Source organism: Phalacrocorax aristotelis, chromosome 14, assembly GCF_949628215.1.
Source record: "Phalacrocorax aristotelis chromosome 14, bGulAri2.1, whole genome shotgun sequence".
Taxonomy (NCBI): Eukaryota; Metazoa; Chordata; class Aves; order Suliformes; family Phalacrocoracidae; genus Phalacrocorax; species Phalacrocorax aristotelis.
Window position 1 is genome coordinate 13528222 of NC_134289.1, and position 19593 is coordinate 13547814.

General features: G+C 42.2%; 2 protein-coding genes across 2 annotated transcripts in view; one reads left to right on the forward strand and one right to left on the reverse strand.

Annotated features, from left to right (window-relative positions):
• The window catches only part of LOC142064384 (L-threonine ammonia-lyase-like), a 51081-nt gene extending 41157 nt beyond the window's left edge, over positions 1–9924 (reverse strand). Inside the window, exon 1 of the mRNA XM_075109292.1 lies at positions 9390–9924. Coding sequence (XP_074965393.1) covers positions 9390–9397 — 8 coding nt within the window. The 5' untranslated portion in view covers positions 9398–9924. The remainder of the gene's footprint in view (positions 1–9389) is intronic.
• Positions 5510–19555, forward strand: PLAC9 (placenta associated 9). Its single transcript, XM_075109294.1, has 4 exons — positions 5510–5941; positions 16731–16831; positions 17771–17891; positions 19365–19555. The coding sequence occupies exons 1-4, from the start codon at positions 5884–5886 to the stop codon at positions 19373–19375; spliced, it is 291 nt and encodes a 96-aa protein (XP_074965395.1). The 5' UTR covers positions 5510–5883; the 3' UTR covers positions 19376–19555.
• The last annotated feature ends 38 nt before the right edge of the window (positions 19556–19593 follow it).

A 19593-nucleotide genomic window follows, 5' to 3' on the forward strand; every position in this document is an offset into this window, starting at 1 on the left:
TCTTAAAGCAAGGTAGGATGTCCTAAAATCTGGTTTTTGAAAAAGCATCCATGCTGTCCTGATTTCCTGCAAGGACTTCGTTTCAGGTGATAAATCTTGCTCTTATTTGTTTCATCCTTAACACTAACTAGAATATCCACGCAGATGCAGTAAACTAATAGCAGGTGTAACCACCAGCAGCCTTCCCCCTAAACACATATGGAACTGATCACACTTCAAGGATCTCATTAGAAAAAAATTCAATATAAGGGGTGGAGGACAAGAATCCAGAGTCCACATCTGTTTTCTAACAATCTGAATTAATGCCCTGCCGCCAGAGGTTGTGGTGCATGCTAATCTTGTTAATCTATTAATTTGTTCATACTCTCACGAGGTTTTTCGTGCCTTGCATCAACTTTTAATAGAAATTTTTTCATGGAGACTTCTCTTCCCATTCATGATTACACAATTGCCCTATGGCAGGTACCACAAGTTCTCTTATTAAACAGTGGCATTATGAAAGCATTTAAATTGTATTTTAATGCAGTTTCGCAGCTGGAATTAAAGAGGTGAGAAGCCAGTACCATACAGTAATAGCTAGCTGTACTGTTGGGGAATCTTGCTGGACAGGATCCACCATGTGATTAACTATGCAGGCAGCAGGATGCAAAAATTCATACTCATTCCTGCTCAATCTCTGCCCAGGAGCATGTGTCGGAGGCACACTTGACGAAAAACTGCAGCTAAAGATGGGAGGGATCTGTAATAAGAAAGGAACTACTACCATCCTGCTCCAGTATTGTATTTCCTCTGACACACGTATTTTAAAAGGAGTCTCAACCTGGGATATTTACTACATTGGCTGTAAAATAATACACATACTGTAAATTTGCAGAGGAATGCCAGTGGAGTGATTAGCTTGGCTTCCCTCTCTGGCAAGTCATTCTTTCCCTTATATCTGTCCATGAACTTGTGGTAATTAAGAGGAAAGGAGAACAGGCTGGCTAGTAATCAAAAATGGGATTTATTTCCAGTTGTTTCTCTGTTTCATTAGATATCTCCACTTCACAAGTCACTCATATGGTAAATATTACCTATATTCAAAGGCATCATGTACACGGCTGATTCACTGCCTAATGGAGAAAGGTACACAGATGTTAAGTAACACAGACCTCTGCTTTACTGCCATTTGCCATGACTAGTGTTCAGCAAGGTGCTATGTAACAGATGAATAGCTTCTCAGACATTAGCTACTCCTTCACAGAATAAAAATGTTGGTCCAGTTTCAAGTAATTATCTCATTTAATTGGGCTGGTTTGCAATATTGATCTCCTAAAGACACTAGCTGAGTAATTCTAATTTGGGAATAATCAAGTCCTTCCCCCACGAGTACTATTTTCGGGAATATTATCTGCCATGGACTCACAGATCTAGTTCACATTTTTATGTGACTCAAATGGGTGGACGTGAGGTTACAACAGCAAAGGGATGCAGCCTTCCATAATAGAAAATATAGCACACATTATCAGGTCACCATGTGTGCAATACAAGGCTGGGAGTGAAGAGTCCATTTCTGAGTCACTAATTTAGCTGGGAATATAGTTGGTCCAGCTTTGCTGGTACAAAGTTTTCCTTTCTCTAAAACAGGCAGGCACGCTGCATACCATATCTCATAGGGGTTTCTGAAGCATGACCAGGCTTCATAAAATGCATGAAATCTGTCAAATGAAAGGAACTAGCAACAGGTGAAAGATCCAGAACAAACGACATCATTCACTTGCATTCCATGTGAGCCGCCTTTTCCTTCAGCTTTCTGATTCAGTTTCCTCACAGATGATTGCTCAGGAAGCTGAAGCCACAGATGCAAAACAGCCTGAAGCCATCAGATGCTTACCTAATGCTGGCAAGAAGAATCCAGCCTAGTGTGTTGGCACCAAGATGACACAAGAGAGTCAATTTCTGTAGCTGACTCACTGTTGGCTTTAGGCGTAGTACAAAATAAAATGTTTTGGAGAAGGCTGGGTCAGAGTTGTCCGCTCCATGACACACACATTTGTTAACTTCTCCAGGGAGGGTACAATTAGAGACACAGCTGATCTTGACAGTACCTCATACCATCAACCATGTGACACTTCTTTCGACAGCATCAGAGATTATGCCTTTATGACAATAGGAGAACTTCATACTTTTTGATGTCCCTTGCAAATCAAGATCATAAACACTAGTACAAGTTGATATAGAAGGGGCTGGAGAGGGGATTGCAGGGGTACAGAACCTGAAGGTGTTCACACATTGAAGGCTGCAGCCTACAGACCTGTAACACCAACGGGGGCTGCCCCATGAACAAGAGAGACATGGAGGCTCAGCGGAGACCGTCAGGGATGTGGTGCTAAGAGTCACTTCTATCAAAAGCTTTAAATGGCAATGCCTACTTCATTCTGGTGAAGGCACCACTACAAGAGGCCTTTCATCTGTTCACCAGATGTACTGGTTGCAGAGCAAGCTTCTGCTTCCCTTAGAAGCAGTCCACAAGCTGCATCCCTACTCTGTGAAAATCAGCCTCTCCAGGTGACAAAATTTTCCTTTCATATCTATCCAACTAGTGTTTCAACCCAGCACGCAGAAACTGAGTAAATTTAGGGTGAAAATAATTGACCCCTTCTAAACGGATCATGAACCAGGCCTCATTTTACGTAAGGTGTTCAACAGCCTCCAAGTAGCAAGAACTTCTGGGCGTGAGCAGCTAGCAGATATTAAGCTTGTATTAAGGAACCTCCATCGTCCCTAAAGGACACAAATCTTCTCCCAGGGGCAGGTAGGCAGGACACACGAACCTTGCAATTATTTCATCATCTACCAGTGTTAAATCCAGGATAGAGACTATTCTCTTTCATTTCATTCTCTTCAGTGTAGGGTGCTTTCCCCTCCCTACAAGGATGGGTTTTCTACCATATTTTTGTTCTCTAAAGAAATCTCCACTTAATTTTCTCTGTCGCACATAAAGTCCCAAGGGACTGCAGTACAGCGCACTCCAATTTTTGCCAAGCGTACGCTCAGCCATATCCTCCGTCAGCCCATGCTGCAGGATTTCATGCCTCATAACAATGTCATCTTTTTCACACGGCACATGTGTCCTCTGCCGACACATGTCCTTTGTTTATTCTGTTCCTCCTCCCTGTGCACTCAGTGGGATCACTGTGCACTTATTTACTGCTTTTGCCAGGCATTTGACTAGTCCAAGAAAGAGATACAGAAAGACTGTATGAAAAAACCCACTCCCAAAATAGACTTAATCCTTATGTTTGCTCTCCCTTTCACCAGACTGCCTGCTGGCAAAAATTCACATCCCTGTTCACTGGTATGCTTTTTTTGGCTGCTGGTATCTTGGGAACATCTCAACAGCTGGATTTTGTGCAAACCTATATTCATATGATCTCATTATATTCTCATATATGGACATTTCCAAGATGAATAGGCTGAAGAATGCTTTCTCTGATGGCAATCAGTTACTGACTAACTTTTCAGAAGACAAATAGGCCTGTATCATATTCTTTCTGCTGATCTCAAGTGTTCTGTCTTGCACTGAAAAAAAATCTGCTTTGCAATTTAATGATTTCTGTCACACACCCTGGACTTTCTGTGCTTCATGTTGCTAGTTAAGTTGTCTTCATCTGTAGCTTCATTCTGAGTATTTATAAATAACGCAAGTCATCTTAGGTCATTAACTGTCCTGAGAATTTTGATGATCTTGGTTAGTGCTACTGAACACCAGAATCCCACCTGGCAGAAGTATTCTCTCTGGCTGCATTTCCCTGCAGTGGAAAAAGCTTCTCTGTCATGACAGAAACAACCCCTGGACTATGATACTAGAGAAAACCCTCACTATTTTGTTTAGTTCTCCGTGGCTATCAGGCCAGCACCTCGCTATGGTCAAACGTAACACAATATGTAAAAGTTAAGAAGCAAGTGCCTTGGAGGGACTGAACTGTTCCAGGAGCCTGAGAGCAACTCAGGAGGAACCTTGAGGAAAAGTGCTTTAAAGGGGGTGAGTGACCTCAGCAGAGGTGGTCTGGAACGGAAATTGTGCTGTTTTTTATATCGTGTTGAAGGGAAAACCAAATTCAATGAATGTTCATTGCTTTTCAATAGCATGGTACAGAGGATGGCAGAGAGCACGCAGAAGAGCACCCACAGACAGGGTCCCTTTGCCATACAGAGAACACATCGCATGATTCTGCTTAAGGATGGACAACAGTAAAGGACAAACGCATTCAGAAAACAGCAGCCAACTATTCATGAAGATTCTTCTTCTGCCCTTCAGTCTTCTCTCTCCACAGCACAGACAGCACACAGATAATCTCTCACTTCAGAAAGCACAGCCTACCACATCAGCGTCTCATAGTCAAACACAGAGTAAAACAGAGAGCGGAGAACCCGTAACCTGTTGCAGTTCCTCTCCAAAGACATGTTTTTAACAAGATTAAAATGTACGTAGTTTTTCAGCAGGAATGATCAGAATTTTTTTCAAAACAAGAATTCCCTATGTAGCAACATAGTGATTTCATCCAAAACACCCAGGACAACACTGCCACTCTAATTCTTACAGCCAATGTAGTTTTTATTTCATAAACATGTTAGCTTACTAGCACCAGCCCTGAGGGCTCAATACACACCGAGGCTGTTCTGTGCCCTGTTTTGCTCAGAGCCTCAGCAAAGTTATCAGCTAAATTCCAGGCACAGAATCTTTATTACTGAGGCTGTTTTGCCTTGTAATTGAGGTTGCAATCTAACTTGATTTGGAAGTCACTGAGGATGATTATACTTTGAACTCTATGATTGCATCTCTACAGGCTCACTTTCAGATATCTTATTCAAACTACTTGATTCCTGACTGCTAGGGAGGTAGTAAAGACTAAGGAAACCTGTTCTGTGTTTGCAGGTTTTTATATTCAATGGTCCTGGACAACGGCCTTTAGGATCAGGTAGGACACCCTAATGGCCTTTCACCTTTTACTTGCAATAACTTGAAAAAGGTAACTTAACTTAGATCAATACGAGGAACAATACCAGGAAGGAGATACCTTAAGTCATGAACACCAGTCTAGTGGAGTCAAAAGACTGACACTTAGCCAGTCAGCACCCATGAACCCTCAAGAGAAGCAATTAACATTTAATTAAGATCCTGCTAAAAATCACGCACGTTGTCAGAACACCATTAGCAGCGCTATTTTTGCATGTGGTGTTACCAAGTCTAACCTATTTCAAAAGCCTGCCAAACTGAAAAGAGCTTAGACGGCTCCTCAGGAGCTCCTACAATATCGTCCAAACAAAGCACCACCGACAGTTGCCACCTCCCATGACACTGCCACGCTTCATGCTGCCCAAAAAAGATGTTTCTACAGTCTTCAAAATGAACAAATAATGGAAAAAGCCCTGTAAGCTCAAAAGATCTAAAGATATTGTGTTTTCCAGTGTTCCTGCTTTCCCCGCCCTAGATGAAATTCTACAGGGAAAGAAACATCCGGCACCCCTTCCTCCTCCTTTCTCCCTTCCTTTTCTTGCCCCACTTGCTATATTTACAGGATCCAAAGCGCTTCAGCACATTCCAGCTGTAGTCTGTGTAAATAAAAACAAGGGTAAAAAGAAAAACAACTTTGGGGAGCTTGGACCTCTGCCAGCTTGCCTGGGTAAATGGACTTTGCGCGGAGCTGGAAGGGTGCTTTTTAAAAGGAGGGAAGAAAAAGAGAACAGCTCAAGAATCTTGGCTCAGCCTGGGCATATTTCCTCCTAACTCTGGCTAAACCTCAGCACGAACGGCTGGACGGAGGAGTCGATGTGAAGCCGGGGAGGGAGGCTGCAGGGCTCTCCACCAGGACTACGGCAGAGCTTGGAGAGGCTGAAACCATGCTTTTCCTTTGGGCGCTAGCATTTATTTTAGTCCTGCAGGAGCACGATCTTTTAGGTAAGTGATTCCGAGCTTGCAAAGCAGAAACTGTAGCTTAACCGTAGCATGGTCAAAGCCTTTGCATGGTTTGGAAGGGGGAGGTAAAGAATTGCTTACTCTGAGTTTTACATGAAGGTGACACAGGTATGTGTCAAAATTCTGTGGGAATATGGTTTTTAACAGGAAAATGTCCATCTTTGTGCTATTGAAGTCTGTCCTGGAGGCATATTGCTGCGGTAGAGATTTTTCACTTCTCACAGGAAATACTATCACTGTATTTTCAGAAATTTAGAACCGCATTCAGGTGCTGCAGCCAGTGCCCTGCATTTCCATAATTACTCTTCCAGCAGCCTTATTAACATACACACTAATCCACTCAGAAATGAGATCAGAGTTCAAGGTGAACAGAGAAAGATTTTCCTTTATTTAAAACATTCTTTTTAGATTTGCTGGTAACAGCACCGCATTTTTTTTCTCTTCTGCTTAATCCTGAGATTTGAGGCACATAACGCCTTCTCGAAATTTCTTAAGAGTACGAACTATAACACAGAACATCTGATAAGCTTGCATCTGAATTTTACTTTCATTAACAACAGATTATTGCCGGAATAACCTGTAATCACATTGTAGCTGACAGTGTGACTGAAAGCTATTCAGTTTGGCTAGTTCAGGGGTTTATAGTCCCCGTGCAACCACAAACCTGGCTTCCCAGCCTGTTTGTATTACGTGTTTTCTGCTAGCTGAGGCCCAGCTTTATTTTCCCTCTGCTCTTACTTCTTGACAACACACAATGTTTGTATTTCATGGCAGGGTAGAAAGTTTCCATCACAATCAAAACATTTCCTGAAAAAAAACTTAGTCCCTTCTGCCCCAAAGTCCTAGTCACTCTTCCTTGCCCTGACTCCCTCCCACCCAGCTGGCTTTGTAATGTTTATCAGTGATGAACTGAAATATCAGTACCCCAGCGAGGGCACTCTAATTTCTTTTCACTCCAAGTACTCGCTATACACTTGTGAGTTGTGAGCTACACAAAAAAAAAAAGTGAAATTAAAGAAGGAAACATGGAAGAATGTTTTTGTTTATTCCCCCAAAAGGATGGTTGAAAGCTGAAATCATTAGCAAACTCAGATAAAATCCAGCTAAATAGAATAGTAGTGGAATAACAACAGCAGTGGAGACTAATCGCCAGTATCGTGCCAGGTGGTAGCGGCTCAGGGTATCATTTTCGCTCTCTCAAAGGCGTACTTGAGGTAAGATGGGAAATTTTGTGTCTGCCACAGCCAAGGGAGCACCCTGGCTGGCTGACAGGCTTAAAAATGTCACCCCCGCTTTCCCTTTGCTACCTTTGAGTCAGGGAATGTAACTTTTAACTTCTTTACAGATCCTCCCTCCCAACGCCCACAGGTTCCTCTTACAAATGGTTTGGAGTTGGCAAAAGCAGAATTTATGTTCTAATTCAGCCATTGACATGAGCAATCTCATATTCGTCAAGCTCAGCCTTCACACGGCTCAGGAGGAGAGGCGGGCGCAGGAGCCCTTCTGGTCACAACCACGTGCTCCTGCCTAATGGCTGCAATTTCTAGTTCTTGCTGTTGGTGCTGGGTTAGTTTGTGGGGTGCTGCTCAAATGTAGCACACGGTGTAGCCTGGGGCACAGCATCCAACATCTGCCCCATTTAAACGTGTTTCCATTCTTGCAAAAAACCTCTGGGCCAATGGTTCCGCGGGGAGCAGCACTCCAACAGCAAAGTCTTTGCTGCATGCTTATGCATGGCAGAGAGGTGACCTGGAGTCCTCAGGTAAACAAGTATCTGGCAAGCAGGCTGGTGCCGCTGACACACTCCATTTAGCTGAGCAAACCAAAAACTGAGCATGCTACTAGGGAGACAGCAGCAGGAGAGCTCCAGTGGAGGCCTTGCTGCTCAATACTCCATGCTCTGGCGTGATTGGCTTTTAAACAGGAGAAGTTGCCTTCAGTTTTAACTACGAGTTAAAGGAAACCAAGTGTAAGAATGTTTTTCTTCATCCAGCTAATGTATTATGACTTCTCAGAACATTTTGGATCCTCTGATATCCACATGCAATATCAAAGCTGATAAAATCTATATGCTACACCATTGCCTAGAAACTGGAGAGAAAAAAAAAATCCCTTCAAAACAGCCTGCTTTTGCCTCAGTTTGACTACTTGCGTTCTCACAGAACAGCATTTTGCCTCCAAGAGATTAAACTGCTGCACCGTAGAATTAAATCCACAATAAAAATTTAGGAGAGATGTCCTATCTTAAACCAGACTTGGACCCGCATTTCTCTACTAATAAACTATTAGTGGTTTAACCTATACCCCACGTTATATGTATTTTCTGTCCTTTTAGAAACCTACCAGCATTATTGTCTCCAATGCAAGGATTAGAGTCTTTGCAAACACTCATCTCTGAGCTCCAACAAGGAAGGAGAACAACAAAGCGTACCCAGATGTAGGTGTGCTTAAGACCATGAGGGATATGAAGATAGGGGTTCTGTACAGAAGTGACCCTTTTTCCAGATTTTTATATATCTGTAAAACCCTATGCTTTGTTATATTTAGTTAAAAGGAATTTAAGTTCTGTGGTCTTTGTAACCTCCATGTGTAAAGCAAAGGTTAACATCAAACTCCAAAAAAAGTCAGGGGTTTAGAAATATAGGACTCCTGCTGTTCATCTGCAGGATGCAGCTGTATTTATAAACACAGTTTATCTGCTCTGGTTGAAGCAGTTTTGAGCCTTGGCTGTGAATGCCAGGATCTGGTATGTATGTGTGTGTATATCTATAGATTTCTCTCTCTATAGCACTATTCTACTTCCCGAGTTGTTGCAGAACACAAGAACTGTGTGCCAGAGGGAAACAGATCTCCAAGCAAGCTCTTAGACTTGTTTAAGTACTAGGAAAAAAAACCACTACAAGGATATGCTTTCATTGTAGTATCATATTTCTTTCTACTACCATAACTGACTCATATGCAAAGTACACAACCACAGAGCTGACTAATAAGTCACAGTCTCACCTCACCCACTCCCCATGACCGTAGCTCTTATTACCAAACACAGACCAAAAGCCATGTCCTCATAAAATTGAAAACTCTTTATCCCCAGATACCAGCGGTCATCAAATTGATGGTGGCATCAAATGCTCATTACCTCACCTCCTCCATTCTCAAACCAGCCTTAAGCTCACTCACTCTACACAACTTATATTCTTTACATATGCTACAACACAGCTCCTCTTCTTCCTAAAACGGCTCATCCCCTTCTCCACGCACAGGTATGTCCTATACAGCTACTACTAGCTATGATCCTCCTAACACTTCGCCTTAGTTTCCAAAACAAATATATATTCACACAGAAATAAAACCATAGCAAAGGAAAAGTTTTGTTTGCCCAAAGCATCACGGTATCCCATTGAAAGTTACAGCACCAATTCGAGTAACCTACCTGCACATTATGTAGCCGACATCTCTTATCAGTCCAATTCCCTGTGGTCGTTTTCCATCGCAGCAACAAGCGCAAGAGGATATTCCCTGGCTGCTTGTTCAGAAGGCCAGCATTCTGGAAACATATTCCAAGCCAACAGCTCCTTTACAGGAACATTTTATTATCATCATCCTTCCTTGGAATGAAAATATACAAAACTTAAGTGCTGCTTCTGATCACAAATAAGGTAAGACAGCAGAAGAAAAGTGGTTTTCAGGTAGTAATTTTGCTTCTGGTAGACAGCCATGGCAGGGGCCCCAGATTTTCTTGTGCCTGGAAAGAAGAGTGCCCACAGCAGCACAAACTGTCCTGGGCCTTGTACACTCCCTCTCAGTCTCTGCTGCTGGGTAAGCAAGAGCTGAATCTCCTGGCGAAGCGAGAATGATGTGGATCACGATAGCAAAAACTTCCTCCAAATGAAGTTGTTTTACACAGAAATACATGGCAGCCATCTTCCAGTCAGGAAGATTTTCTATCAAGTCCCCTTTCTGATTTTGCGTATTTCACAAGCACAAGTGAGAACGTATCACAACATGGCATCTCACATGTAGGTTGATGGGACAGACAAGTCAGACAAGTGAGAACTGGTAGGCTGATACCCTGACGAACCTTCACTAATGCAATCCATCCCACCATGCTCGAGATCCTCTTCGGTCCTTCTCTTTCAGGGAAAAAAAGAATTTAAGTTCAATCTTAACTGATCTAGGATCCCAAATAATATTCGTAGTAACATATTCTACGTTTTGATAAACAGAGTATGAACCAGGTCTGCAAGTTTGGAACTTGACTTTCTGATATAGTTATTTAGCTTCTAAAATGTATATTAAAATTAACTTCATGGAAGAAACTTATTTCAGGATGTTTCCGTTATTACCAGAGGCTCATGAATCTTGGATACCAGAGGAACCCCTTGGATTTTGTTTCATGTTTGAGATCTTCCCAAGACTTGACATTCAGGTAGCGTTTGAAATATCCAGTGAATGTACAGATTACCGATTAACCCCTAATCAAGCATTAAAAACTTTTAATGTACCTTCTTGAAATGATTTTAAGAACTCCAAACCAAACCAATCCTCTCCCGCCCCCCAAATTCCAGAAGAGGTTTCTAGTGTCAATTCTCCGTCTAATACACAACGCCTACCTTCCGTCTCCCTCTTTGGATACTCCATTTTTGCCCTGTATGGAATTTGCAGTGTCATTCTGCCATAAAAGCTAGAGCCAAGTAAAGTTGCCTCCAGTATGAAGTATAGTAACCTATGATAGTATATAAGAAGCTAAGAAATTTTACATATTTACTACAATTCCTGCAGTCTTTATTGCAATCACTAAAGGTGGCAAGAATTCCCTTATCCTTAAAAAACTAAAAACTCTGAACTCTAGAAAGATGTTCAGAGGTACCTAAATCACAGCTAAGCATTTGGCAGCATTTTATGGGTTACAGCCTGGAAGGTGCTCTATGTCCAGCTAAAGGCATGCTCCTGAGCATGTACGAATTTGAAGACAATCTGTGTGTTAAAAACCATTTCCAATACAACACGTTCTATCCAAATCAATTATCTTTGGTGTCCTAACAATAAAATTTGATACGGATTAAGTTATATATAGTGCAGCTTAAAATTAATTTTGGCACAGTGGTGATAATGAAACTGGTGGTGGTGCAGAAAGTTAATCTAGTACTTCCATATCTAGGGATGCCAACGTAATTAAGGGTTGACATAACTGGAGACTAAGCTTGATGCCTTTAAGAACGGCCCCCAGAATTAAATATGGCTAACAGTCTTGGCTTAACATGGTCTTAGGTCTGAAAGCACTAATACTGACAGTACTAGTATCAGCTCAGATTCACAGCAATTTCATCTTTCCTGTATTCGGCTGCAAGTTAACTTCACCAACCACTTGTGTAAACTGTTTAATTTCTTGAGCTAACACTTCAAAATTATATATACATGTTAAAGTGGAGTCCAACACTTATATGTAGACAAAGAATAATTTAAGCAAGGATCAGTAAATCCCTTCAGAGGTCTGTCGCATTCTTCCCAAACTGGTTAGGGGGTTCACCATTTGAACTCAATACTCAAGTTCATGACCTTTTTCCTATTGGAAGATAAATCCATTACTACCCCTTCATTTTCTCATTAAAAGCTATCTGGCTTCCTTATGCTTTATGCTCCAGGAGTAAAATGATACTGCCAAACCCAAGGCAGTGCAAATATGAACACACAGCGGCGTATGTTTTCTTGAAGAGTTACACATGTTAGCCTTTATCCCCTTTGGTCTATCACATGATTTCAGGCTTCCTTATTTGCCATCTGGTTCCTGTTTCAATCTCACTTGTCTTTCATTTGGCTTGTGGCCTGCTTTGTTTTACTCCCTACTGAGCACAACATGAACTCTCAGTTAACTTTCAAAACCACACTGATCACAGAATAATGCAAAAGGACTTTTATAGACTGTAAGACCACAGGGGACATTATGGTCACTCAGCTTGACCTTCTCCATAACACAGACCAAAGAACCCAATCCAGCAGTAATTTCTATGTCAAGCCTGTAACTTCAGTTTGACCAGCAATGCATCTTTAGGAAGGATACTTACAAAAACCTACCAGATCTGTGGGGTTGCGTACCCCCAGTCCTGTCAGTCTTAGTAAGAGCAGCAAATGACAGTGAAGAAACAGTTGCTCAGGTTTATTCTGATGCTTAACATCAGCAACAACTTGGATGATCAAAATGAACCATTTAACAGCGTCTGGATAGACAGAATCCTGATGGTCCTAGGAGGGGACTTCTTCAGGGAGTGTGTGGAAGCAACATCTTGGGAGGCTGGGGGAATGTATCAAAAGTACGGGAGGCAGAGGAGCTTAACTGAGAGGTGATCTGAAACTAAGGCCTTTGCCCTGTTTGCTAAGGTTGTTTTACTTCTTACTTGATTGCTCTTTCTGTCCCCTGCTATAAGATCAAGTTTTGTACCGTCAGGCTGACCATGATACATAGATCTTTATTCTTCACCGTGCTACTTCTTTCAGACACGACCATATTCTCCTATTAAAACATATCCTTATTAGCAATGAACTCAAGGATTCCTTTTCCTGCTCCATCTACTGGTGTCTGACTATCACAGCACAGGGCAGTTAGAACTACTCAGCTTTATGGGGACCATTGATGTAGCATGGATGACTTAATCATTGGAAGACAGACACAGGTCATTTTCTTACCTTGAACAACAGAGCTCCGATTCTTGGTGGAAAATAACTATCTATATCTCAAATATTATAGACTTCAAGAATTGAACTAAGTGTCTCACTTGCAGGAAGCATGCGGTGGGAATTTGCAGATGGGAAATTAACTGAAAGGTTGTGTTCTCTCTGCCATATTGAAATGTTACAACAACTATCTGCCTGAAGTAATCTGTTACGCTTCAAATTAGATATTTAAGAGATTGAAATATGCCTCCTACACACTTGCTTAAGCTGTCAGAAGTTGCAAATACCCACACATTTTAAATACGTCATTTATACAGTATACAAAGAATAGTTTACTTTTAAAAGCTGTTAGCTTCAAAATTTACTATCCAAGTTTTCTGCACTTATGCATGTGCTTTGACACACAGGCAAGTAAAAATTCTACTTTACATTTTAAAAATGTTTCTTTAGCAACAAGAGAGCGAGTACAGGGAAGTATCCTAAAAGGCCATTAGTCTTTTGCTTACAAGGCTTGCAGCCTTCCATTCTTCACTCCCTTTACAAGGTGACTGCTATTATTACGTGAGGTAGAGATGCTGCTGGAGGAGGTCAGTGCCAAAGGCAGACCGTGTCATTTTCTTTCGCCGACTGCAATACAGAGAAGGGCAGTGCTCATAAGCAACATGCGATTCTCTTTGAGCACATGGAAATTATTGCTTCAGCTGGAGTGACTGACCATAGTGACCGGGATACGTGCCGTATTTACAAGGGACTGGTTTTGTCCTGCGAACAGCCCATCCCAGAGACAGCGGCTGGGGGCTAAGAGCTAAAGGCAGGCAACGAAGTAACAGTCAGGGGTTTTAGCAGCCAAAGCCTCAAGCCAAGGCTGAGAAAACAGAAGAAAACTACACTGACCAAAGCACTGGCTGCCCAGCCAGCAGCAGCAGCCATCCACCTGAAGCACCCTGTTCTGGCGCAGTGGTGAAGGGGCAATCGCAAATGCAAGAGCACCTCTGCTCCGGTGTGAGTCGCTAATCAGACACAGACACGCATGCTCAGAGGGTTTCTGGTGGGCCAGCCCTCAGCCAACTCTGTCCTGCGAGGTCTGGGAACGCGACACACTTGGGTTTCCACTAACTCTTACCACTCGCTAACAACAGCTGCCAGGCGCTACCTGAGACACTTAGGCTTTGACTATTTGTCAGATTTTTTAGGCACTGCACTAGTCCTGTGATTCTGGGTAACATCTTACAGTTCCATCAAACTAGGACAAGACAACTCCTCCTCCTTCAGTAAGCCCATTACAGTCGATAACGCAGCAATATGCCCTGAGTGCCAGAAAGCTGTCTGTCTCCGTGTCAGAAGAGGGGAGGAACCAGACACTCCAAGGAACCAAGCACTGAGTCCTGCATTCACAGCAACTCGTTAACTATTTCTCTAGATGTCCATGTGCACACAAAGCTGGGTAGTGTTTTGCTGACCTCACAGTGAGATGCAACAACCTCACGCTGGCTATACATACCTATCACAGCTCATCCTGCTTTGAGCAAATGACAGTCATCCATCATATCTAACCTCCCCATCTACATACACCTGCCTAGAGCAGCAGTCAGCACAATGCTGAGCTTTGTGTGAACAGAATCCTCTTTCACACAGAAAGGATAAGGTAAAGGAATGATTAAAAGGTCATTTTGTATAAGACCTTATATAATTTCTGCTTCAAAAAAACATCTTGCAGATTTAAGGTCTTCTATCAGGAAAAAGGTGAAAGGAGCCCCTGCACAGTGCCAACAGGCACCTTCACCATGCCGTTAGCCGTTTGGAAAGGCCAGAGAGTCTCTGGGTCAGAGTCTGATTTGGGCAGGACAGACCGCTACTTCTGCTTCTCCTACAGCAGAGCTCTGGGCTTTAATGGACCAGCATGATCTGAGATGCATGATCAGAGAAAGAAGTGGCCAACACTAACTTGAGCTAGCCAACATTAACCCTTTTGCATTTCCATTGCTAGGGAACGGACAAAACTAAACAAGCCTGGCATGTAACTTATGGCCAAAAGCTCCTTTAACAATTGCATACAACTGGTGCTGGCCTTCACTCAAACTTTCCATCCAGCCTGGTGATCCATCCCTCTACAGCTAGGTTAATACTGTTAAAAATCACCTCCCAGGGGTTTCTTAAATCCTTCTGCTTGCTCTTAGTCCACCTAATGATTTCTGCTGCCTCTTTTCACAGCTCGTTTGTAGTTAGATCTGGGAATGTTCCCAGCAGCCAAAAACAGATCCGCAGTTACCTCAGCACCATACCTTCTGCTTGCCCTTGGTCCTCTCTCCAACACGATGGGTGGCAGTTCAGAGTACAGCTGAATCGGGCCATCAGGCTTCACACTGAAAGTACTAGAGCTGGGAATATTGGAAAGGTGGAAATTTTATTAATCTCTGACTGTAAAAGGGAACTTACCTTGCTTTTATCCTATTATTAGGAAAGCCAAGGTTTGTAGACAAGGGCTGGCCACTGCTTTGTAACCTCACTTTCTTACACAGCATTTCAGTATCTCCATATTGTTCCGGCCATGACAGAAAAAACATCTAAATAAACAACAATTCTGAGAAGTATCATGGTTCTTTTGACCACTAATTTACAAGCTAACAACACTCCCAAAACACCAACAACAGCGGCAAAGAGGGGAAAAAGGGCAAATGCAAAGCAGCTAGTGTTTAAGTACCTGCCATATTTCAGCAGTCTTCTCTAAACAGGTACATTAGTTCTTTGGGCTTCTGTCCTAACAGCACCATCTCCTGGTGAATGCACCAAAAAAACCCAAATCAAAATCTTGTTACAAATAAACAACCAAAAATTCTCTCTTAAGCTCTGCCAAACCAATTTCTAAATAACCGCTAGTACATCAGATCACATTTTAACCCTCTCCGCTGCCACCCTCCAATTGCAAGGAAAGCATTCCAACTCACAGTGTATCTCTCATCCCATCAAACTGCAATGGCTACAATCCTTACTGACATGTTTTCCGTCATCTCACATCTACACTCCAGAAGTTTTGGCGCAGACTAGCGATGAAGCACTGCAGCAGTTCCAAATCACTGCTCTCGCACAACAGTACTGAACACAGGACTAGTTCCTTTTCTTACATTTCTTACTGTTCATTGTATCACACACTCACAGTTTCCTCTCTGTTACAATCAACAACAGAATGAGTTACTGCTGCCTTCTCATTATCAGAGCTTCTTCAGGCCTCAGACAAGAACAAGACCTAACTTACGTGGAGCAAGATACGTTATCACCGTAGTGGGGTTTAAAGTACTCTGCTGCAGTTCTATGCACACATAATTAAATTTGTTACTGAATGTTGCATGAAACTTATGAAAAGAAAATTGGCTCCATTAAAGCACGGACACCAGCAGGTACTGCCCCTTCATGGAGTAGGGCCAGTAGAATGACACATTCAAAGAGCAAGAGGTCATGAGTCCTGAGAGGTAAATATAGACAACCGGCAGAGATAAGTGACTTTGTATATAGCACCGTACATGAGTGACTTGGTCAACAAATGGCATCTGGCATCAGCTGTACACACTTTTGTTGTTTCCCTTCCCATTGCAAAATCAGACTGCTATGGACAAGTTTCTGGCTCAGGGGAATCACTGGCTTGTATCCATTTGGGGCATAAGCGGATAAGCTTAGCTACTCTTCAAAGCTTTACATTCCTGCTGCTTCTGCAGAAAGTCTAAGAGAACTGATGTGTAACGCAGATCTTCCCAATGCCCGGGTTTTATACTTGTAGAGACAGAGTTACCATCTATAAACTTATCCTACACCGGTAGGAAAAAACAGATTGTGTAACACAAACGCACACACAAAACAAACCAAAAACCTCCTGGCAAGAGAAAAATCCTTGTTCCAACCAACCGTGACAACAGGCACAGGCAAGGAGACCTTCACAGCACTGGGGTACAGCTGTAGTTATTGGGAGAGAGGTTCGGTTTCTCCCCAGGACTCCTACATTGGTTTCATAAACAACGCTGTTTAGCATGCAAAATACCACTTCAGAAGTCAGAAAGGTAAGGACTGCTATTAAAAAGCTCCTGCTAATTAACTGTGGCTGCTCTTCCAGCTGCTGCGGACCCTGTCAGCGCATTACCTGGAAGTCTGGGAAGAGGGAGTTGGTGTAACGAACATGATACCATGCAGAAACGCTTAGATATTATTGAAGAGGTAAGAGCTATCACACTGGCTCCTGGACCTTACCAGGACTCTGCCCCACCCTTTTGGCCAAAGAACGAAGAATGATGTTTCTAGACACTGACCTTTCTTCGTTTTATTCTGTTCAAGGTCTGACTATTTTTTTCAGATGTTATAGTTTGTAACTATGCCTAAAGCCATTATTACCAGAAACATATAATCTTGATGAATTCCAAACAACTGACTAACCAATCACTGACTGTTACGTATCAGCCTTTTCTAAAATGTTTAACACTGTGCCTTTAATATAACAATTTCAGAACTGGTACCTGTAAAGTTTCACATCTCCTCCCGGCTAGATGTGAATTCTGCAGGTGACTCCAAGACTTATGGTGGAGTTTCTGCTTGCTCCTGCAGACACTCAAGAGCTAAATGAACTCTACGACCAGGATTCTAGCAAAGCTGCCTAGTTTTCATTTTTTTCTCTGGTGTTTTAAGCGCTTACAAGATACATGTCCAGTGCTAACTATTCCCAGCCGGGTAGCTCCCAAACTGCGTGCTGTTGGTTCTCAAATGGCAACGTTACCTCTCTCCTGCTCTAGTCCCAGCCCTCTTTCCACCCAATCAGCTCCTCATCTTCGATACAGATTCTTTTCTTGGATATGATGGTGGCTCAGAAATGAGAGAGAATTAAAAACAAGTTAATGGAAAGGCCCCTCCAAGAAATGGATTCATATTTATACAGAGGTGCTGCAATTTAACTCTTGCAAAACAACGCTTTAATACTTCGCGCCACTAGAGGCCAGCATAACACAAGAAAGATTAAAATCTGCAATGCGCAACACAAATCAAATGAGCTGTTAGCATTATGGGACATTAGATTTGCACTTCCACTAACAAATTTGGTACTATTCTTTCCACTTGACCCTTTGACTACCCCTGTTGTCCATTTGTCTCCCTTGTTTTCAATAGAAGGTAATAAAGACAGTGGAGCATCTAGAATCAGAAGTCAAATCGCTCCTCAACATCATCAGTGAGACAACATCGAACATCCCCGTCGCTCCAGGAACCCCACTCATAGACATTTTTGATGGTAAGTTATCTAGTGGGATATAACCTAAGTTGAAAATAGTGTTCCACATGTTATTACCAAACATGTCATCCTTTCTCCCCTTCCCCTCCAAGACGTAATTTCTTCATTCAATTCAGTGCAGCTAAGGCCTCAGCTGAAATACTGCGTCCAGTTTTGAACACCAAGCTTCAACAACCACTGAAGAGAGAGGAGCAAGAAAAGGGGGTGTGGGTGTGGGTGTGCGTGTAAACCACTAAACAAACACAAACCCAGCCAAGGAGCTAGACACATGAGCGACATAAAGGTTGCTAAATTGGGAACATTTAGCCTAAAGAATATCGATGTAGCCCAGCAGAACAAGTAAGGCTTTTACCAGATGAAAGCTGTGTTTTCTCCCCCATTGCAAAAGTGAATAAAACACAAAATAATGCAGCAAGAAAGACTCAAGCAAAAGACAATGTAAAGCTTTCTTATACAGACAGTGAACCACCAAAATTATACGACAGTAGTTTCCTCAGCACTGGAAACCTTAAACAAGCATCACATCTTAGAACAGCAGGATAGGCTAAGCCATCTCAAGTTCTTTTTCCAGTTTAAGATCCTGTGATTCTTTTGTTTCATGTGTGACAAATGAAACAAAAAGAGCAACAGGATACAAAAGAAGTTATTGGAAGTATTACCATTTTTATATCTTAAATCCAATTTTGATACGCATGCCCTCTCACACAAAACATGCTTCTGGATAAATGTTTTTGGAATAAGTTAAACCGCAACAGAAATTATTTGGATGAGACCAACTATTCATACTGCCCTCTTCATTCTCCACCCAAATATCAATAGTGCATTTAACAAGGCGAGACACACTCCTGGTGGAAAATAAACCTCTCGTGGACAGGTATGATGTATTTATGAAGCGAGTTTTGTCAGTGTTGGGTTTTTTCATTTGTTCATTTAAGATAGCTGTACGTGGCTATTTACACATGTGCATACTATAGTGCACTTACATGATAGAAGGTGGGCTCCAAATAGAAAGCAGTAGAGTTTATGTTGGTTTCTAGTTCTTGCAGTTGGCTGTATGGATCTGGTCACCATGACTGATACGTCCTCGCCAACTTTGTTATTCATTAAAATTTCCAGTTTTCTGTGAGGGCCAATTAACAGGTAACAATTAAGTTACTCCCCTGCAATGATAATTTATTTGAAGAGGAAAAGTATTCCAGTAAAGTGTCACAGTGAATTTAAAACAGAAATCCTAAGTCAACCTTGGCATATTTGCAGCACAAATGTCTAGTAAGTAGTACTCAGACAGAGCTTGCAACAGTTGCCAAACAGCTCAAGAATTGTAGGTAGGACCTTCCTTCTCCGATTCAGTGATTCAGAGCGACAGCTCCCCACTTTAAAGTGGCAGGATTCATGTTTTAAACAATGTTTGTCCACAAAGATTGATCCTGATCTTATAAACAAAAATAATTACATCAACTCTTCTCTGTACAGATACCAGCTGAGGACTTCGAAGACAGAAGACAGCTGAACGTAACAGTATGGTCATCATAAACAGTTGCACTTTTGCTCATTTAATAAGCTTGTGTTTCCAGAATTTGAGCAGGGATGAACAATCCTCAGCTGTAGTTTGCCTTCTGTGTTCCCGTGCTTTATAATAAACAGGTATTTGCTTTTAGACACTATTTCAAAGCTTTGTATTTTAAGTCTCTCAGCAGTGCTA